This window comes from Sylvia atricapilla, chromosome 1 (genome assembly GCF_009819655.1).
Source record: "Sylvia atricapilla isolate bSylAtr1 chromosome 1, bSylAtr1.pri, whole genome shotgun sequence".
Lineage (NCBI taxonomy): Eukaryota > Metazoa > Chordata > Aves > Passeriformes > Sylviidae > Sylvia > Sylvia atricapilla.
In genome coordinates this window covers 4,455,853-4,473,529 of record NC_089140.1, presented here as the reverse complement: position 1 = coordinate 4,473,529, position 17,677 = coordinate 4,455,853, and the positions used below count along the sequence as shown (strand labels likewise).

The window sequence follows — 17,677 nt, the reverse complement described above, 5'->3', positions numbered from 1 at the left end:
TGCAGTGTCAAGGGACCACAGTGGGAGCAGTTTATACCTCTCTTTCCATTTGTATTTCTGCTCAATCTATAGCTCTGAAGAGCTTAGGATAGATCCTGTGGAGTCAGCTGGCCTGTCTGGGCCTGTGTCATTTTTACAAACCTCTTGGAAACACAGGACCAAGCTCCCCAAGCTCCAGAGTTTGCAGAAGAGACATGGAGGGACATCTGGAAGGCTCTAAACTCAATCCATCAGGTTTCTATGCTGGCCCCCAAGGATGTCCCTGGGTAGATGTGTATTTCCTACACTCAAAAGCACCCACTATCTCCACATTTGCACGCAGGCTTGTGCTGGTGTTTCCATGGCAAAGCTGTGTTTTCAACAGTTTATTATACAGCCATTAATAAAATAAGAAGTCACTCCGGGTGAGTCTTGGCAGCGTTGGAGTGCAGATGTATCGTGTGCTCCTTGCAGCCAAAAGTTGGCTCTCTATTGTTTCCACATGCCTCCAAAACATGTTGGGGAGGATTAAGACAAAGTGTGTGTGTGTACAGGGGGAGGGTCCCTGTGACCCCCTTGGGTGTAAATCAGCCCAGCTCCACTGGCTGTTCATGCAGCTCCATTAATTCAGAGCCCTGAGCCTGCTCCAGATGAAGGTTCCCAGATGCTCTCCTTGCTTTTCCCCATCACACTGTGGGTGGCCTGCAGCCCTTTGCTGGCGAATTAAAAGCAGAGAAAAGGGGTTTGGGGAATGGTTTGGGGTTTTTTGTCTTTCCTCATTGAGCAGCCATGCTTTTCCCTATATGGGCTTTGCCTTCAGAATGTCCTTGTACTACTGCTTCCATATGTGCCTCTTGGAAAACCACTCAGAAGCTGGAGCTTGCTGCCTTTTGGGGAATGCCCTTGTGCAAACCTGTGATGTAACTGTGGTCTTGAGACCAGCCTGGCAGATGAACAGAGGCTGAGTATGGAGCATGCTCCAATTCCCAATTTTATGCTTTTGAGAAATGAGTCTGTTCCAGCTTTAACTGCTGGAGGAGACCTGGCATGGCTGGCAGAGGAGTGGGTTCTATGAGAGTGCTCCTCTTTGGCCTAGTGCATTTAGAAGGAGGTTTGGGGGTAAAAACTAGGAAGCAGAGAAAAATTGCACTTTGCAGCTGGGACTGCCTGGCCAAAAGACCAACACGAGCTGTTTACGACAGCGGGCTGAGGAGGGCTGATGGGAGCAGCTTGTGGAAAAGGGAGGCTGTTGGGGAAGGAGGAGCAATGTGGGAAGCAGCAAAGTGTGGTTCCACGTGTTGTCTAACCCTCGTTGCTCAGCTTTCCCGGGAAGGAGCTGTGGAGCAGGGGCTGGTGAATGTCCACAGCCAGGAGGGAGCGTGGCACTGCCCTGGCACCGCCGGCGGCACAGCGTGGCCCCCAGCAGGCTCTGCTCCATGTGGAAGTGCACACAGCTCCAGGCTTTACCACTCCATACAAACCCTCTATTGTTACTAACCAGCTATAAATAACCCTGGCCAGTACAATGTCTCATCCAGGAAGCAACACAAATGCAGCTTTTGACTCACTGAGCTGGTGAGAGCCAAGCCGGTTCTTCCAGCCAAAAACCCTGATGATGCTGTGCTTATCAGTGGAGAGGAAGGCTGGCCTCGTGTGCCAGGGCAGCTCGGGAAGTCAGGAGTCCAGGGCTGCAGTCCTGGCTGTGGTATACAATATCCACTTGGCCTTGGGCACATCACTTGTGTCCTGATACATATTTTCCTTTAGTAGTAATGTAATTATTTGTCACAAATACTTTGAATCTCACTGACTTGTCCGCATGCTTTGAACATCAGGGTGCTAATGATCAGCAAAAGCAGTTGGAAAGAGCAGTAATGCAGAGAAGAGAGCATAAATGGGTGACCCTGCTGAGGTCTGCTGGTTCTGGAGCTTGGAGAGCTACAGTGCATGGTTTTACTGTTTCCCCTTTTCTTTCTGTGTCAGATGCTTGAAGCTTTCATCAGCCCCGATGACTCGCTGTCTGGGAGCTGCCAGTCGCTGGACAGGTCTGTGGACAGGTGAGTTGTGTGTGTCACCGTGTTCACAAGCTGAACTGCAGCCTCTGCTCCTTAGCAGGACAAGAGCAAATCAGTGGAAACCCCTGAGGTTTCTGTGGGATGAGGATGCACCTGAGCAAAACAAATTTATTGCTGAAAAATACGTCCTAGCACAGGTGCCTGTTGCAATGGTATGATTTGAATTGCAATAATCTGAGCTAGGCAAAGTCTAGATTTTCTCTTTTGCCTTTTGAGATGAAAATTCTCACAGAATCACACAATGGTTTGAGTTGGAAGGGACCTTAAAGATCCAGTTCCAATCCCCTGCCATGAGCAGTGACACCTTCCCACTAGACCAGGTTGCTCAGTGCTCCATTTAGCCTGGCCTTGAACTCTTTGAGAGATGGGCATCCAGAGTTTCTCTGGGCAACCTGTTCCAGTGCTTCCCCACCCTCACAGCACCTCCTTTCCCTCTGGCTCTCTGCAGTCACCAGGTCAATATTCCATCAGCCTCTCCGTGTCTCCATCTCCCTGGGCGCGCTGTCTGCTCTCCACTGACCACTGGCAAACTCAGCAGCCCCTGTGCAGTGCCAGCAGCCACAGACGTGTCAGTCAAGGTGCTGAGGACACCAGATGAGCAGTAACTAAGTTTAGCTACTCAGCAGGAAGCTACTGGGACACGTTGTACTAACCCAGGCTGCGATTCAGTGCCTGGTGCCATTGAGCTGGGTCCCAGCTCACACGTGCACAGAATCCGTGTGTTTGCTGCTGTGCAGGGGGAGCTGTGGATAAGACACAGTGTCCTTTTGGGAAGCAGACTATGTTTTTTTTTCCGTCTGCATCAAAGATTTTCTATTTTTTTCCGCTGTTGCTGTTGCCATCCAGCGCCGAGGCTGCGTTCCAGCGGGCCTGCGCTGGGCTGATTGTGTGGCGTGCTTCGGGTTTGCAGCTCCCTGTGCTTTGGATCTGTCTCAGCATCCAGGTCCATTTCCTTCTTGTGGCTTTTAATAATTTCCTGTGGTGCATTTGCTCATTGTTACGGCTGTATGGAGGCTCTGGATTCCTTGTGTTCCCAACCTCTCTGCCCCAGCTTTGCTTTTGCACAGATTTTGCTGAGAAGAGGAGCAGAGGGAGCACGGGCTGTTTGTAACACTCTGCTGTGAACTGAGGGAAGAGCTTTAGGCTTTTAGCTCTCTGTTTGTGAGAGGGTGGCATGGGCTAACCTCATGTGCAAAGCAGGCAGATGTGTTCAGTGATGGGTCTAGGAGCTGGAAAAAGCACACGGAGGGCTGTATTATTCCAAGGAAGAGGAGTAAGTGGTGGAGCCAGTTGTTTGGGATGGCATCAGCCCAAGAGGACGGAGCAAGTCACCAGGCTGAGGGTTAGGAACAGCACCACAAACTCCTCTTTGCCACAGCAGTGATCAGTTTTGACATGAGTAGGTTTCAGAGCACTTTACAAAGCTGATTTCTACTCTGTGCCCAAATTGTTAAAAGAGAGAGTGGAAAACCCACATACCCAGGTCACTCTTTAAGAGCCTGGGGTGAAATTAGAATTGCAGAAATCCCCTTGTGGTGCTTTTTCATCCTCTCACTGTAATTTGAAGACCTCGAGGCACCAATGCCATCCTCTCCCTCCTGTCTCATGGGGGCTGCAAGTTCCCAGTGGTGGTGCAGAGTCGCTGTGTGAGGAAGGTGGGAGGTGATGTTGGACAGAAGGGAAACCTGCATGAACTGAGCACAACTGGAGGACTCTGATGTGTAACCTGCAGCAACTGAGCAGTGTTCATGGGAAGGAGAGGTGTGTGGTTGAACACTAGACCTTGAGGGAACAGGAGCCTGTGGCGCTCCTGTGCTGCCTCATGCACAAGTGTGATGATCTTTGGCTGCTTCGTTTCAGCCTGGTGACTGTGGCTTTTGCAGCAGCCCTTTTGTTTGCTCCAGGAGCAAGCTGTGATCCAGCCAAAAATCCAGTCTTTATTCTTGTGAAGGATGAGGTTGGGAGCTCAGTGATCAGTGCAGCTTGTGGTTTATCCTGTCCTTTCCCTAGTTTATTAATTCCATAGCCTTTCTGATATAATAAATTAATCATTTTTTTTTCTTTTTTTTCCATCCATTTGCAGCCCTCCCTTTCCCCAAACCCCTGTTCCTGGAAGGAAGAGCCATCCCAAAGATGGTCTTGATTGCATGGGTAAGCACTCTCGGTGGTTTATATTTGTATAAAAATAAAAAAAGTATAAAAAGCATATAGTAGAGGCTGGATGAAGACTATTAGAGAGATGGCACTGCATGAAAAGTAATAAAAAGCAATCAAGCAAACCAGCTCCATGGCTTAGGTGACCCTTCAGAATTGACCCTGCAATGATCAAACATGAGTGTTCTCTAAAATCAAAAGGCCCAGAGCACCAAAAACAGGCAGGGCTGCTCTGTTTTCATTAAACCTTCTTGGCTCTGCAGCAATACCTTAGGGACTGGTTTGGGAGTCAATTGACAGCAGCAATAGTCCAAACTGGGCAGCCAGGGCCCTGAGGTGGATGGATGCAAGCAAGCAAAGCTGTTGAGAGGTCTGTGTTGGAAGAAGCTGCTGAGGGGGCCATGCTCTTGTGTTTGCAGACAACTGCAGGGTGCTGACAACGCTGGGATCAGCCTTGTAGGATCAGCTTTTGTCTCTCTTTTGTCATCTGGGAGTTGCCCCTTCAGGATCTCAACTTCCTACACAGCAAACCCCAACTCTCTAGGGAGTTACACCTCTTCCACTTGCATGAATAATAATCTGCAATAGTGCAAATGCTGTGGGAGAAACTGTATTGGTGCTTGCAGAGATCATAGGTTACTGCTTAATGACTTACAAACATCCAGCTGGTTAAATAATGGAAACTCTGTAATACTGTAATGACTTGCACTATTAAAAATGAGCAAATGGCAGCCAGCCTGTGGCAGGATAACTCACTGCTGGCCTGAGGCAGGATTTCTAGATTGAGCTGCAGAGATGAAGCTGCAGTCAGCCCTCGTTGCTGAAGGTTTTAATGCTTCCCCCGTGGCACTTTGCTCTGAGGTACCTCTGGGCACCGTTGCTCACATGTGGCTCACCGAGAACCTCTTGCCCTGTCCTTGCTGCTCCTCTTGCTGACCATATTTCAGCCATTATGTGCTCTTTTTGGCAATCACACCGAAGCACAGCCGAGGCCAGGAGTGGCCTCTGAGGAGTGGCTGCTGGCCCCAGGCTAAGACAAACAATCAGAAGGGGCCTGTGTCGTTAGAATTGGATGGAGGAAAAACAGCAGGTGAAAGAAGGGGGTGGAATGACAGATATTTTAATCTCAGGTTATTTGGTGCTACCAGCAATGGCTTCCTGTGCTGTGGTTTTTATTAAAAAAAATGTCCTTATCTTACATGTCCATCCATCTCTCTCATCATCCAGTGTCTAAACTCTGATGGTCTTTGATCCTTTCTGTATATTCTATCTTTCTAGCATTTAATCAAATAAACATAAAAGTTTGGAGTTCTGGAGGTTTAAATTGGCTTTCAGAGGGGAGGAGTCACATCTGAGAAGAAAGAGGGGAAATATTATCTAGTGTTAGTCAAGTGCTGGATTTTTTTGCATTTCCCTGGAAACAGCTGATACCAGAGCAAAGGTTTTGGAGTGGATGTGTCTAGGCCTGACCCTGCCTGGCAGTTCTGTTTCCACACTGTTTTTTTTGCATTTTCCAAGTGCAAATAAGATGTTTTAGTGCTCTGCCTTGGAAACCAAGCATGGTCTGTGTTAATCCCCTGCCTTGCACTTGAACAATGTGGGCCAGGGTCCATAAATTCAGCAGTTAAACCTCTGCTTTAGGGGCAGCAAGGGCAGTGTGTCTAACCCTGATTTTCCACTGAAGGGTTTGTGACTGTGGACAGATTTCACAGGGAGCCTTGGGGTGTGTAGGGTTGTGTAAATGAACACCTTGTCTTGCCTCTAACTCAGAACACTGAGTAAGAAACACTCTGGGCATTTGATGCTGAGCTGATCTCAGAAATATCTGTGTCTTCTTCCCTCCTGCCAGATTTTGACATCCCATTCTGTGAGAGGTTTGGGAAAGGTGGGACCTTCCCGAGGCAGTACCATCTCTCCCAAAGCCGCAAGGACTACAGTGATGGTAAGGAAATGATGGAGGTGATCCGTCCATGATGGCTTGTGACAGTGCCTGGGACTGGGAAGATTTGGGAAGGAGAGGTTTCTAATAAAGGAAAAACCACCCTTCAGGTGCTTTGGGATTCTCTTGTGTATTCAGAAGGGTGTTCTCTGTGATTCCTTGTGGCTCTGCTCTTGGGAAGTGCTGAGCATCTGCAGCCTGTCCTCTGCTTACACCTCCTGTTTTAATTTAGCCATGGGGATGATTGGCATTTCTCAGCCCTGCCAGTATCAACCTTCCTATTCCCCTAAATTGCTTGCTTTTGAGGATGCTTTTTGTGACCTTTACATCAGGTTTCTCACTGAGCTGTAGGAAATCCCCAAGCAATTTCAGGGTAGCAATATCTGTTTGTTTCTCTGTTTTAAGCTGGGGAGCTCTGAGCTTTGGGGCCCACTCCATCATCTTTTTCCTGCTCATTCTTTCACCATGTGAGACTGCAGGTAGTGGGAGGCAAAAATTCCCTTGGGAAAAATGTACTGAGGATGTGCAAAGAGAGCATATTGAGCTTTCCAGAATGAGCTTCATCTGCCACTGACAGCCCTGTGAAAGCAGGTCTGGCCCTGCTGTGTGGTCATTTGCATGTGGACTTAGGGGATGGCAGGGATAATTTTCAATGTAAATCTCTGCCTGTTCAGTGTTTCATTGTGATTAACAACCAACAAACCCCCTGATGTAATTAAACTGTTGCACCCCCCTCTGGAAACATCTGTGTTAGATGTAATGCCTGCTGTTATCAACTCTTAAATTGAATTTAAAATCTTCATGGGGCTTTGCTTCAGTTTCATTATACCTGCCTTGTTTAATTTGAAGAGGTAAGGATCTGGGCAGTGATGTGAGAAGCTGGTGACAAGTGGATCCCAGCTGGTGTGTGTGTTCTGGCTGTAATTTTGCCCCTTTTCCCCGACAGGCCGCAGGACTTTCCCCAGGAGTTACTTCCCACAGGAGAACCTGTTTCAGCTCGTCCCTTCCAGCAGAACCAAGAGCTTTACTGGGGACAGCAAGCTCAGCACCTTGCAGTATGATGAGTACAGGCCCAAGTGCTGGAACAATTGTGAAAAGGGTCTGCAGGCCTTCAGCACCTCCCCTACAAAAGCCAGGAACTGTGAGTGAACAGAGCCCTGAGTGCCTGAGGTCTGAGCAGAGCTGGGATCTGGCACAAAACTGAGCTGTTGTGACCTGCTGAGTTACTGGGCAGCAGCTAAACCAGCCATGGGTGAACTTTGCACCCTCACCATGAGACACATTGCACGTCTGTCTCATGAGAAAGGTTTAGTACAACACCCTGTGCCTTAGCTTGGCCTCTGGCTGAGAGCTGTGGGTTCAGCACTTGCTGGGTTGCAGATGATTGCTTGTGTTGGACTGTCAGTGTGGTCACACAGCAGAAGCTTCCCAGAACACTTGGGATGTGGGAGCAAATGCATCCAGAGTTTCTGTTCCTTGGTTCCACTGCTGTCACCCCAGCACCCAAAGATGGTCTTGCAGGCTCCTCTGATACTGCAAGACTGCCCATGATACAGAACCTGGTGCATTTTGGGGCCTGTTTAGTGATGGATAACATCCTAGAAATGCCCAGTGAGATAAAATTCCCTACTGGTCCCTGCCTGGGTTGCTGCTCAGCCATCCTGTATTCTGCTAAATGCTCCCACAGCAGAAGGGAAATTTCAACACTGGCTAAGAAAACAGTTTTTAGGGGAAAGACTCTCAATGAAATAGAACTTGTCTGAGTTTTGTTTCTGCTTTACACTAATACAGATGGGGAGACCTTTCTCCCTCACCAGTAGCACCAGTGTAGTTAAAACTGCTTTGTCCTGGTGCCCCTGGGAGAGAGTGGCTGACTGACTGCCCTGTGCTCTGTAGGGTCAGCTGGACCCTGATGCTGAAGTCTCCCTGCTGTGCCCTTCTCCCAACCCTCTCCTCTCTCCTGCAGCCCTGCAGGCACCTGTGAACTGGAGGCTGGGGAAGCTGCTGGGAAGAGGAGCTTTTGGGGAAGTTTACCTCTGCTATGATGCTGACACTGGGCGGGAGCTGTCAGTGAAGCAGGTGCCTTTTGACCCTGACAGCCAGGAGACAAGTAAAGTGAGTACAAGGCTGTTCTGCAGCACCTTGGGGCACTGTGGGCTGAGGGCAGAGGTGTCCATGTGCCCAGAAGGCAGTGTGTGGAGGCAGGGTGTTGTTTTCCCTCTCTGGAGTACTCCTGAAGGGCTTGTGGCACCTGTCACAGTGCTCTAGTGACTTCTCTGCTTCCTATTTCCTTGGTTACACTGGCCTGCTGTGTGTCAGGTGTCACCTCTTGCAGGTCTGTCTGATCTTCCTTAGTTTTGTCCTTGCTCTCTTTACCTCCTCCCCATTCTGCTCAGTGACTTTCTTGAAATCTCTGCAGAAAAACTCCTTAAATGCAAGTAGTAGTAGTAGTAGTAGTATTAATAATAATAATAATAATAATAATAATAAGTAAACCTGTCTCAAAGCCATGCCCTGTCTTTCCCCTTGCCTTTCTGTAAGGGCAGTGGTTCTTATTTCTGAGCCTCATGTGGCCAGTGTCTTCATGGGCAGCTTCACAGCTGCTACAAAACCTGTGCTCAGCATGAAGCAGTATTTACATCATGTTCCCAAAGACACCATCCCCTTTCATCAGGAAGCCTGTCTGGTTTGTTACAGGAGGTGAATGCTTTAGAATGTGAGATTCAGCTGTTGAAGACTCTCCGCCACGACAGGATCGTGCAGTACTACGGGTGCCTGCGGGATCCTGAGGAGAAGAAACTGTCCATCTTTGTGGAGTACATGCCAGGGGTGAGTGTGGTGCCTGCTAGAGATTGTCCTGAGGGGCAGAAAACAGATTTAGAGTTTCCTGGACTTTGGTGAAATTTATATCTGTCCAGTTGAGCTGCTTTATAGCTGATGAACCAAACCAAAGCAGTGGATGCATCCCTAAAGCTTGGGAGAGCTTAGGATGTGATGTCATGGTGAAGCCCCTCAACGGGCACTGGGTGAAATGAAAAGCCTTGCAAGCAGGTTTTAGGTTTGAATCCTGAAGCAGGGTGTGTTCAGAGTCTGGAATCTGAGCTTGGTGAATGTGGGACATGATCCAGATCTTGCTCCAAACACTGTGGCCTGAGTCCATCCTTAAGTATTTACTGCAAATCCCTGCAGGACAAGCTAATAGCACAACTGTCCACCCACAGCTGTCACCAATTATTTGTGGCTTTCAGCACGTGTGTATTAAAAACAGTGGTATTCACTTAGAGTCCTCTGTTGAAGACAGAGCTTTTTGTGGGCAGCATTATCCTCTTGTGCAGGAGTGGCTTCAGTTTGTGGCTTTGCTAATATAGGATGGAATGGCCATGGGAAAAAAAAGATCAGAATGTTTTGAGGGAGTTTAAGCAGGGACTGGAGAATGTACATGGGTGAGTTGAGCATCTCTTTGTGTTTGGGAACTTGTGAATTACATCAGCCATTAGACTGATGGTGTAAAATGGCATAATGCTATTTACATTGCTGGAGGATGTGTTCTCCTAAGTCTCTTCTGTCCAGCTGGATTCATTCCCCAGAGTGTGGGAGAATAAACCCTTGTTTATACAGAGATTTGGTAGGTCAGAAGGGACCATTAAGTCATTTGGTTGCAAATAATTTTGGTGAGCAAAGAGGCTCTGAATGTATCTTGCATGTGAGTGATTAGGTGGACTTCCATGCCTCTGAGTCCCTTCCAAGCCCTGTCCTCCCTCTATCCCTGTGGGCATCTTGCCTTCAGGCCCTACCACAAGGCAGAGCAGTAAATCCTGGGAATTCCAGCAGTCCCCTTGCTGCTTATTCCACGGCGTGCTGATGTTTGTTAGCAGCCAGGAAACCAGCATTTGATGCTGGGGCAGTGTCCAGCAGGGCTGGAAATTCAGTGTTTGTTTTTTTTAAATGATAAAGCTGAGCTCTGACCAAATACAGATTGACTTTGCTGCTGCAACAACAGCTCATTTGACAAAAGCAGCTGGAGGCTCTGGTTTCCAAGGCCAGTGGAAGTGATGGAGTTCCCAAATCTTGCAGGACGGCAGCTCTGCAAAGCTTGGCAGAATCTTCACAGGACCAAGTTTGGGTGCACCCTTAGGTTGCCATTCTTACCACGGCTCTCAGTTACCAGCTGACTCTGTAGTTTCTGTCCTGCCCATAAGCTGTTTTTTAAAATTATGCTTGAAAAACTGAATGGACCACAGGCCTCAAAGAACCAGTTTCCCCTTCTTGTTTAATGTCCTCTCATCAGATTGAGGGAGGGCAGGGTAAGAAATCTATTTTGGCTGTGGTGAGGGAACGTACCCTGCATACAGGTTATACTGGGGGTTCATTCAGAGCATCTTGGGTTGCTTCAGCAGTGCTGAGAAAGGAGAAGGAGAGGCCCATCCACAGGGTCACCACCAGCCTCAAAAGAAGCCAAAACAGTAGCTGGGCAGAGCAACAGCAGCGATGGGTGGATGTGGAAAAGCTAATCCAGTTTGACAGGCTGGCTTGGAGCGGAGCAGCTGCTGTTCCCAGGACAGGACTGGCAGTCTTGGATCAACCCCAGAGCTGCAGGACAGGCAGGAACAGGACGAGTTTCCCCTTCCCAGCTAACCTGAATACTTGAGGTAGAGCTGAGTGCAAACCCCAGATCTGCCTCTGGTTCATCCCTGCTAAAACCCAGCTCTGGCACACATCCATTTCCAAGTGGCCCAAAAATACAGCTAAAATCAGGAGGATCAACCTGCTGCAGATGATAGATGTCTTCACCTCTGCTTCCTTTCCTCTTTGATCAATGCCATCAAACCAGTTTGAGCCTGCATGCCTGGGTCAGAAATTCAAGGACTTGCAAATTATCTACCCTGGGTGGTCTTGTTGGAGCAGTCCCTTGTGGGGCTGGCTGCCCCTCATGGCTGTAGGTGTTCCTTGCTGTGCAAAGTTTTGGGAGGAGGCTTTCAAAGACTGACTCATTATCTTGACCCTAAAGAACTGGCTCTCTACAACTCCCTGAAAGGAGGTTGTACACAGGTGGGAGTTGGGCTTTTCTCACAGATAACAAGTGATAGGAAAAGAGTACATGGCCTCAAGTTGCACCAGCAGAGATTTACATTAGGTATTAGGTACAATTTATTCCTGAAAGGGTTGTCAAGCCTCAGAATAGGCTGTCCAGGGAAGTGGTGGAATCACCATCGTTGGAAATGTTCAAAAAGCCACATAGTTTAGTGGTGGACCTGGCAGTGCTGGGTTAATGATTGGAATGGATGGTCTCAGAGGTTATTTTCAGCCGTAAAGATTCTATGAATCTAATTAATCGAGTTGATCCTCTCATTTGTGTTGGAATTCCTCATGAGTCTGTCGGTGGCCCCCCTCCAGCCACTAGAGGGGGAAGAAGGTCTGTGGTGTTGGCAGGAGGAAGCTCTGACAGGCACCAAACCACACCTTCATCTCCCCAGGGATCTGGGACACCAGGACAAGTCTTTGCTCTCTACAGCACTTAGTGGATTTCTGCTGTTTCTACAATTTAGGTTTGGGGTGGGGTTTTTTTTTTAGCTGGAAGACAGAGCAGCCAGGAAGGTTTAAGAAGTTGCTGTGACATGATGGTTTCTCTGGTCCTTACGGTGGGTGTGTGCTGTTTCTTTGTGACAGGGCTCAATAAAGGACCAGCTGAAAGCTTACGGTGCTCTGACCGAGAATGTCACACGGAAGTACACCAGGCAGATCCTGCAGGGAGTCTTCTACCTACACAGCAATATGATTGTCCACAGGGATATTAAAGGTGAGTGGATAACAGAGAGGTTTCTTCCTTGCTTGGGTTTGTTCAGCCCAACCTCCCCCTGCCCCAGAACAAATCTTTATACACAGCATAATGCAGGGATCTGCTCTTTGAAGTGTTTTTGCCCCTGCCCTTCACCAGATTGAGCCACGAAAATCTTGAGCAAGCAGCTGAAACCAAAATCTTGTGCTGTTTTCTCTCTCAAGGGGTTATTGTTAACTGCCCTTACACATCTGAAGATCTGTTGTGACATAGCCAAGAACTGAGAGGCTCTGGCATTTGGAGAGGTCTGATGCTCCTTTCTGCTGTCTGTAGGTGGGCAGGAAAATCTGTTGGCCCCCATGCACTGCTCATTTTTGGGAAACCTGCTGAATGAGGGGATGCTGGTGGGAGTCAACCCTCTTGGAGAGCAGCTGCCTTAGGAGAGAAAGATTTGAAATAATGCTGAGTCCAGCCCCTCTCTTTGGGCTCTCTCCTGCCTGGCTCTTTGCCTGTGCCCTTCCTGCTCTCCTCACTGTGGCTACTTCAGCTTGCTGCTTCATTTCTTGGGGGTCTTGTCTTTGCTTCTCACCCCAGGTGCCAATATTCTGAGAGATTCCGCTGGAAATGTGAAACTTGGAGATTTTGGGGCCAGCAAACGCATCCAGACCATCTGCATGTCTGGGACTGGCATTAAATCTGTCACAGGAACACCATACTGGATGAGCCCAGAGGTTATCAGTGGAGAGGGCTATGGAAGGAAAGCTGATGTGTGGTAAGTAAAAAACCCCACCACTGCTACTTAAATCAAACAATCCTTTTGGGAAACTGTAATGGAAGCCAGAGGTCTAGCTAGTAGTTGGAACGAGCACAGAGGATGGAAAATAGGAGATACATGTTAGGATCAACTGTGCAGATATCCAGAGGAAAGGTGGATGTAGCTAAGTTCCCAAAACAGGAGCACTCAGAATCACAACTTGCTTTTGGAAGCTCTAGTCTTGTGTGAGTCTCATGTCCAGTTTATCCCCATAACTGCTTTTTAATTCTGGAAAGCAGCTTGATAACAAAGCTCACTAGAAGACCTTTTGAGTTTTGGTGGCCCTGATTTTGGGTTTCCTAAGCCCAGCTCAGAGGCTCAGGGGATCTTCAGTGGCCTTCCCAAATCTGCTGCTGAATGTTTGCATGAGGCTCAGGCATGAAGACAACCAAAATCATTGGCTGCTTGTGAATGTTTTTGATCTGGGGAGGATGACAGATGGAACCTGGAGGACTTGGGATGACACTACTGATCTTCCCAGTGTATGAGGAGGAAGCAATGTCTTCCCAGTGTGCTTTCTGTTGGGTGCCCAAGCAAAGAGGATCAACAAGAAATAATCCTTCCAAGAGACCCCTAACTGGGTGGGGAAAACCTAGGAAGTCCTTAGCAGGTGTCTGTGTACCCTGCACCACCTGCACTGGCTGATGGGAGGCAAATGTTTAATTTATAAATTTTTTAGGATGAATAGGATAAGTTTAATCTTTTAGGATCATTTATGAATAGAGGTGGCAGAGTATCTCTGCTGAGACCAGAATTCTTGAGCAAGCCAAGGGAAACGTCTCTTTGCTGCTCATCCCACAAGTTCCTTCTCAGGTTCACCTCAGAGATGAAGTTGTGTGTAGACAAACATGTTTCATTCTGGCTCAGCTTCCCTGGGAGCTACATGCTATTGCTGAAAGTGTGCAAACTGTCTGGAGCTGTGCATGTTTCCCTTCAGGGGGATGCTTCAGTGAGCTTTTATGAGACTTAGTATCTGCCAGTTAACTTAGTATCTCCCTGAGCTTTTATGGAACATAGTGGGCAGAAAAGCCTTAGGGCGAGGCTCCTGCATTCACTCCTGCTCTGGGAGTGCAAAGTCGAGTTGTGTGACCGGGGAGCTTCAGGGGACCAGACATTCCAGGGATATGTGCCCATCTCCTGCAGGTTTGCTCCCTGCACAGTCCCTCTAGGCAGGTGCAGTCCCAGAGCTGATTAGACTTGAGCTGAGACCCCTTCCCCAGTGGCTGACCCTGTGCTTGGCGTTGCTGCAGGAGCGTGGCGTGCACCGTGGTGGAGATGTTAACGGAGAAGCCGCCCTGGGCAGAGTTCGAGGCCATGGCGGCGATTTTTAAAATCGCCACGCAGCCCACCAACCCGCAGCTCCCCGACAGCGTCTCCAGCTGCTGCCGCAACTTCCTCAAGCAGATCTTCGTGGAGGAGAAGCGGAGGCCGACGGCCGAGGACCTGCTGAGACACCCTTTCGTCAACTGCGGGCTCTGAGCGCTGGCAGCGGCGATGGGAAGCGCCGGCGGAGGGTCGGACCTGGCCCGGGGCTGTCCTGACAGTCCCTTCTCGCTCGCCGCTGCCTCGGCCCCGCCGCGTTTGTTGGATTTTCAAGCTGCGCTCGGGACTGTTGGCGCCGGGAATTCAGAGCGAGGGATTTTCCCGGCCCGTGCGGGTGCTGGACCACGGAACAACCTCGCTGCCGCCAGCGGTACCGGGGTCGTCCCCCCTCGCCAAGTGACTGCTCTCTCGGGGGAAGTGTGGCAAGCGGGAAATGTCCCCCCCCCGGCACGGCGGCGGTGCTGGCGGTATCCCCAGGACCGCTGGGGAATGGGATGCTCAGTGGCCGCCACCACCACCTTTCGCAGAGGAACAGACAGGGCCTTCAGCCAAGCCGGAGGAGATGATCCTCAGACCACAGAGTCGGGGGGACCTGGGTGTCCCCGTTCTCAAGGGGACCAGCCCCGCTGGAGCAGCCGGCGGCTCCGGCGGGGCGGCGTTTCTCACTGTCCTGTGCCTTACGCGGTTACAATCAAGGAGTGATGCTCGGCTCGGATCTGGTGTGAGGATGCAGCAGCCGTGTTGACTTTGCCGTGTGTGTGCGTGTGCGTGTGTGAGTCTGGGAACAAGGGGGTCTTCTCGGGGTGCAGGAGGTCTCTGCCGGGTACGCCCGCGGACGGATGCCCGGGACCCCTGCCACGGGCTGAGGGGCGGTTAAATGGTGGTATTGGTGTTTAAATGCTGTCAGTGGTGGTGGTGGGCAGGGCTGAGCAGCAGCCAGGTTGTGCTCGGAGCCATCAGGATTCTGGGAGGAGCTGAAGGGAATCTCGGCATGGATGGCTCTGCTCATAGGCACGGTTCTGCTGAGCCGTGTCCGTGCTGCTGCGCTGGCGCTGGGGGGATGCCATCGTGTTCTGGGAGTGGAGCTGCAGGGAGAGCCCAGTGGGTCCCTGTGAAACCCAAGAGAGTGCCTAAAATTAGGCAGAGAGGACTGGGGCCTGTGAATGTGGGTGCAACCTCCTCCTCTGTGCCTTGTGGACCATTCCCAGGTGCAGCAAAGGGAGGCATCACTTCCATGGTGGTGCCAAAGGGAGCAGCTGCAGGACAGTGGAGCCTCAGACTGGGAAAGTGGAGCTGCAGCAGTCAGGGGCAGCTGGAAGCAGATTCCTTCCCACAGTAGGTTTGAAGTTATGTGAGAAAATGGGCCAGTCAAAAGCAGAGCTGGGCTACAGGCTCTGACCAGCACCACCCTGCTGGATAAATCTGGATAGGGAGCACGCACAGAGTCCCTGGAAGCTAGTTCATTAATTAATCAGTCAGATCTTGGGAGTTTGGGATAAATTATTTGCACCGTCCCACCTCCCCCTTCTCTGCTGCATTAGCTGTTTCCGCTGACTCAGCAAAGGGTTCAAAAAGCAGTTACAAAGAGGTTCCATCCTCAGGCCAGTGTGTAAGACACAGGTTTATTTTAAGCTGGTTTTCAGTGAAAATGAGAAGTGTTGCTTAGACTTAAGAGGAAAGTGACAAATTGGTTGTTTGTGTGAACACATCCTTGAATTCTTCCATGTGGAAGAGATCAAGACTTCGCACCGCTGGTTGTGGTGGTGACAGCGTGTCCATGTCCTCAGCTCTGAACAGAGAAGCAAGATTTAGGAGGTTGCCCAGTGTAACTGTGGGTGTCCCGTTTCTGGAAGTGTTCAGGATCAGGTTGGATATGGCTTGGAGCAACCTGGTCTAGTGAAAAAGTGTCCCTGCCCCATGGCAAAGGGTTGGAATTCAATGAGCTCTAAGGTCCCTTCCAACTCAAACCATTGAAGGATTTCACGATTTTAAGAATTATCTGTTTTTAAAAAACAAACACCATGTTAAGGCAAATTAAAAGAGATACCTGAAAGAATTCCCTTTGAATTTATCTGAAAGCTACTGAGGCCATTTATTGCCAGGCCAGGTTCCAGGGAAGCTGGGGGCAATTCTGGGGGTTGTATAAGTTAGCTGTGGTGGTGATGGGCAGCTCCCCATGCAGAGGGGGGAAAGTCTCCTTTTGCTGAGGGGAATGAAGAATTTTATTCTGTGAATAGGACCAAATCCATCAGTCTGGTCAGTAACATGGCATGGATGGAAACAAACACAAGGGGAAAAAAAAAATCAGTGTTGTCTGGGAATGGGTTTGACAGAAGAGAGTAACAAAATGTGTGTTCACCAAAGCTAAAAAAAAAAAAAAATCAAAACCAATTTTAAGCTGTTTTCTGTTCTTTCATTAAATCTGTTTGGTTTGGGTTTTCTCAGCCCTTCAGTGGTGGGTGGGTGTTTTCCTTCTTTCCAAAGATTTGAGGGCCAAAGAGGGCTCCTGGCTGCCCCAAAATGCTCCCAGGGCCCTCAAACCACTTAAATCCTCCCGTGGATGGATGTTGTGAGTGTGAATGTGTGTGAGTGTGAGACACTCCTCAGGTGCCTTTGCCTTTCTGGTTTGTAAAACCCTTGCAGTGTTCTCATGTACAGAATGGAACTAGGAAAAGCAAATGGAATTATTCTGCCATGTAAAGTCATTTTCTGTTTGTTTCGTTTGTTTTTATTTTATTTTGCCTGTAGCAGGCCCTGCGGCTTTCCCTGCACACTGCTGTGTGTCCCTGGAGAAATGAATTCCTTTTGGGGGGAGGACTGGAGCAGGACATTGGAACAGGTTGTCCAGGAGAGTGGTGGAATCACCACCCCTGGAAGGGTTCAAAAGGCGTGTGGATGTGGCACTTGGGGATGTGGTGAACACAGCTGGATTCAGTGATCTTGGAGGTCTTTTCTAACCTTAATGAATCCATGAGCCTACATTTCTATTGCCTGTGCCCTGCTCTCCAGCACAGCCCCTTCCCAACAGGGCAGTTCCCAGCAGGGATGGGCAGCACAGGGAATTGGTGTCACCATCCCAGGGGCAGGGGGCTGACAAAGGTTTGATGGTTCCTGGGTTTTTCTGCAGCAGATGAATCTGTGCAGTTCTCGGAGCCCATGGTTCTGCGTGTCCCTTTGTCCTGACATTCCGCCTTGGGCTCCCAATGCACAGGGCTTTGTGCTTCTAAACTTGATTTTCATTTATTTATTTTTGTTTTAAAATTTTGAGTACTTTTCTGTATTTCTATTTCATTTTCCCACTTGTCCCCCTATTTCCCCATTTTCTCTACTCCGTTCATTTCCTCCCTTCCCCCACGTTTTCTTTTTATCCTGCTTTTCTCTCCTCCTTTTCCCCCGTTTTTTTCTTTTCTTTCTTTTTCCTTTCTTCCTCCGTTTTTTCCTAGTTTTTTTTTTTTCCTTTCTCTCTCCTTTTTCCTTTTCCCCTCTCTTTTTATCCCTTTTCCCCCCCTTTTTATGTTTTATCTTGGTGTGTCAGGGACCGAGGGCGGTTCAGCTGGGGGCGGAGTTATTCAAATGAGGGGGCGGGGAAATGCAAATGAGCTGCGCTCTGCCCTCAG

General features: G+C 49.3%; 1 protein-coding gene across 2 annotated transcripts in view; it reads left to right on the top strand.

Moving 5' to 3' along the window:
* LOC136358095 (mitogen-activated protein kinase kinase kinase 3-like) overlaps positions 1-16,765 on the top strand; it is a 77,534-nt gene extending 60,769 nt beyond the window's left edge. For both annotated transcript variants that reach the window (XM_066313952.1, XM_066313944.1), the window contains exons 9-17: positions 1,963-2,036; positions 4,138-4,205; positions 6,058-6,150; positions 7,094-7,288; positions 8,114-8,262; positions 8,845-8,976; positions 11,815-11,944; positions 12,518-12,695; positions 13,988-16,765. In XM_066313952.1, coding sequence (XP_066170049.1) covers positions 1,963-2,036; positions 4,138-4,205; positions 6,058-6,150; positions 7,094-7,288; positions 8,114-8,262; positions 8,845-8,976; positions 11,815-11,944; positions 12,518-12,695; positions 13,988-14,216 — 1,248 coding nt within the window. In that variant the 3' untranslated portion in view covers positions 14,217-16,765. The remainder of the gene's footprint in view (positions 1-1,962; positions 2,037-4,137; positions 4,206-6,057; positions 6,151-7,093; positions 7,289-8,113; positions 8,263-8,844; positions 8,977-11,814; positions 11,945-12,517; positions 12,696-13,987) is intronic.
* The last annotated feature ends 912 nt before the right edge of the window (positions 16,766-17,677 follow it).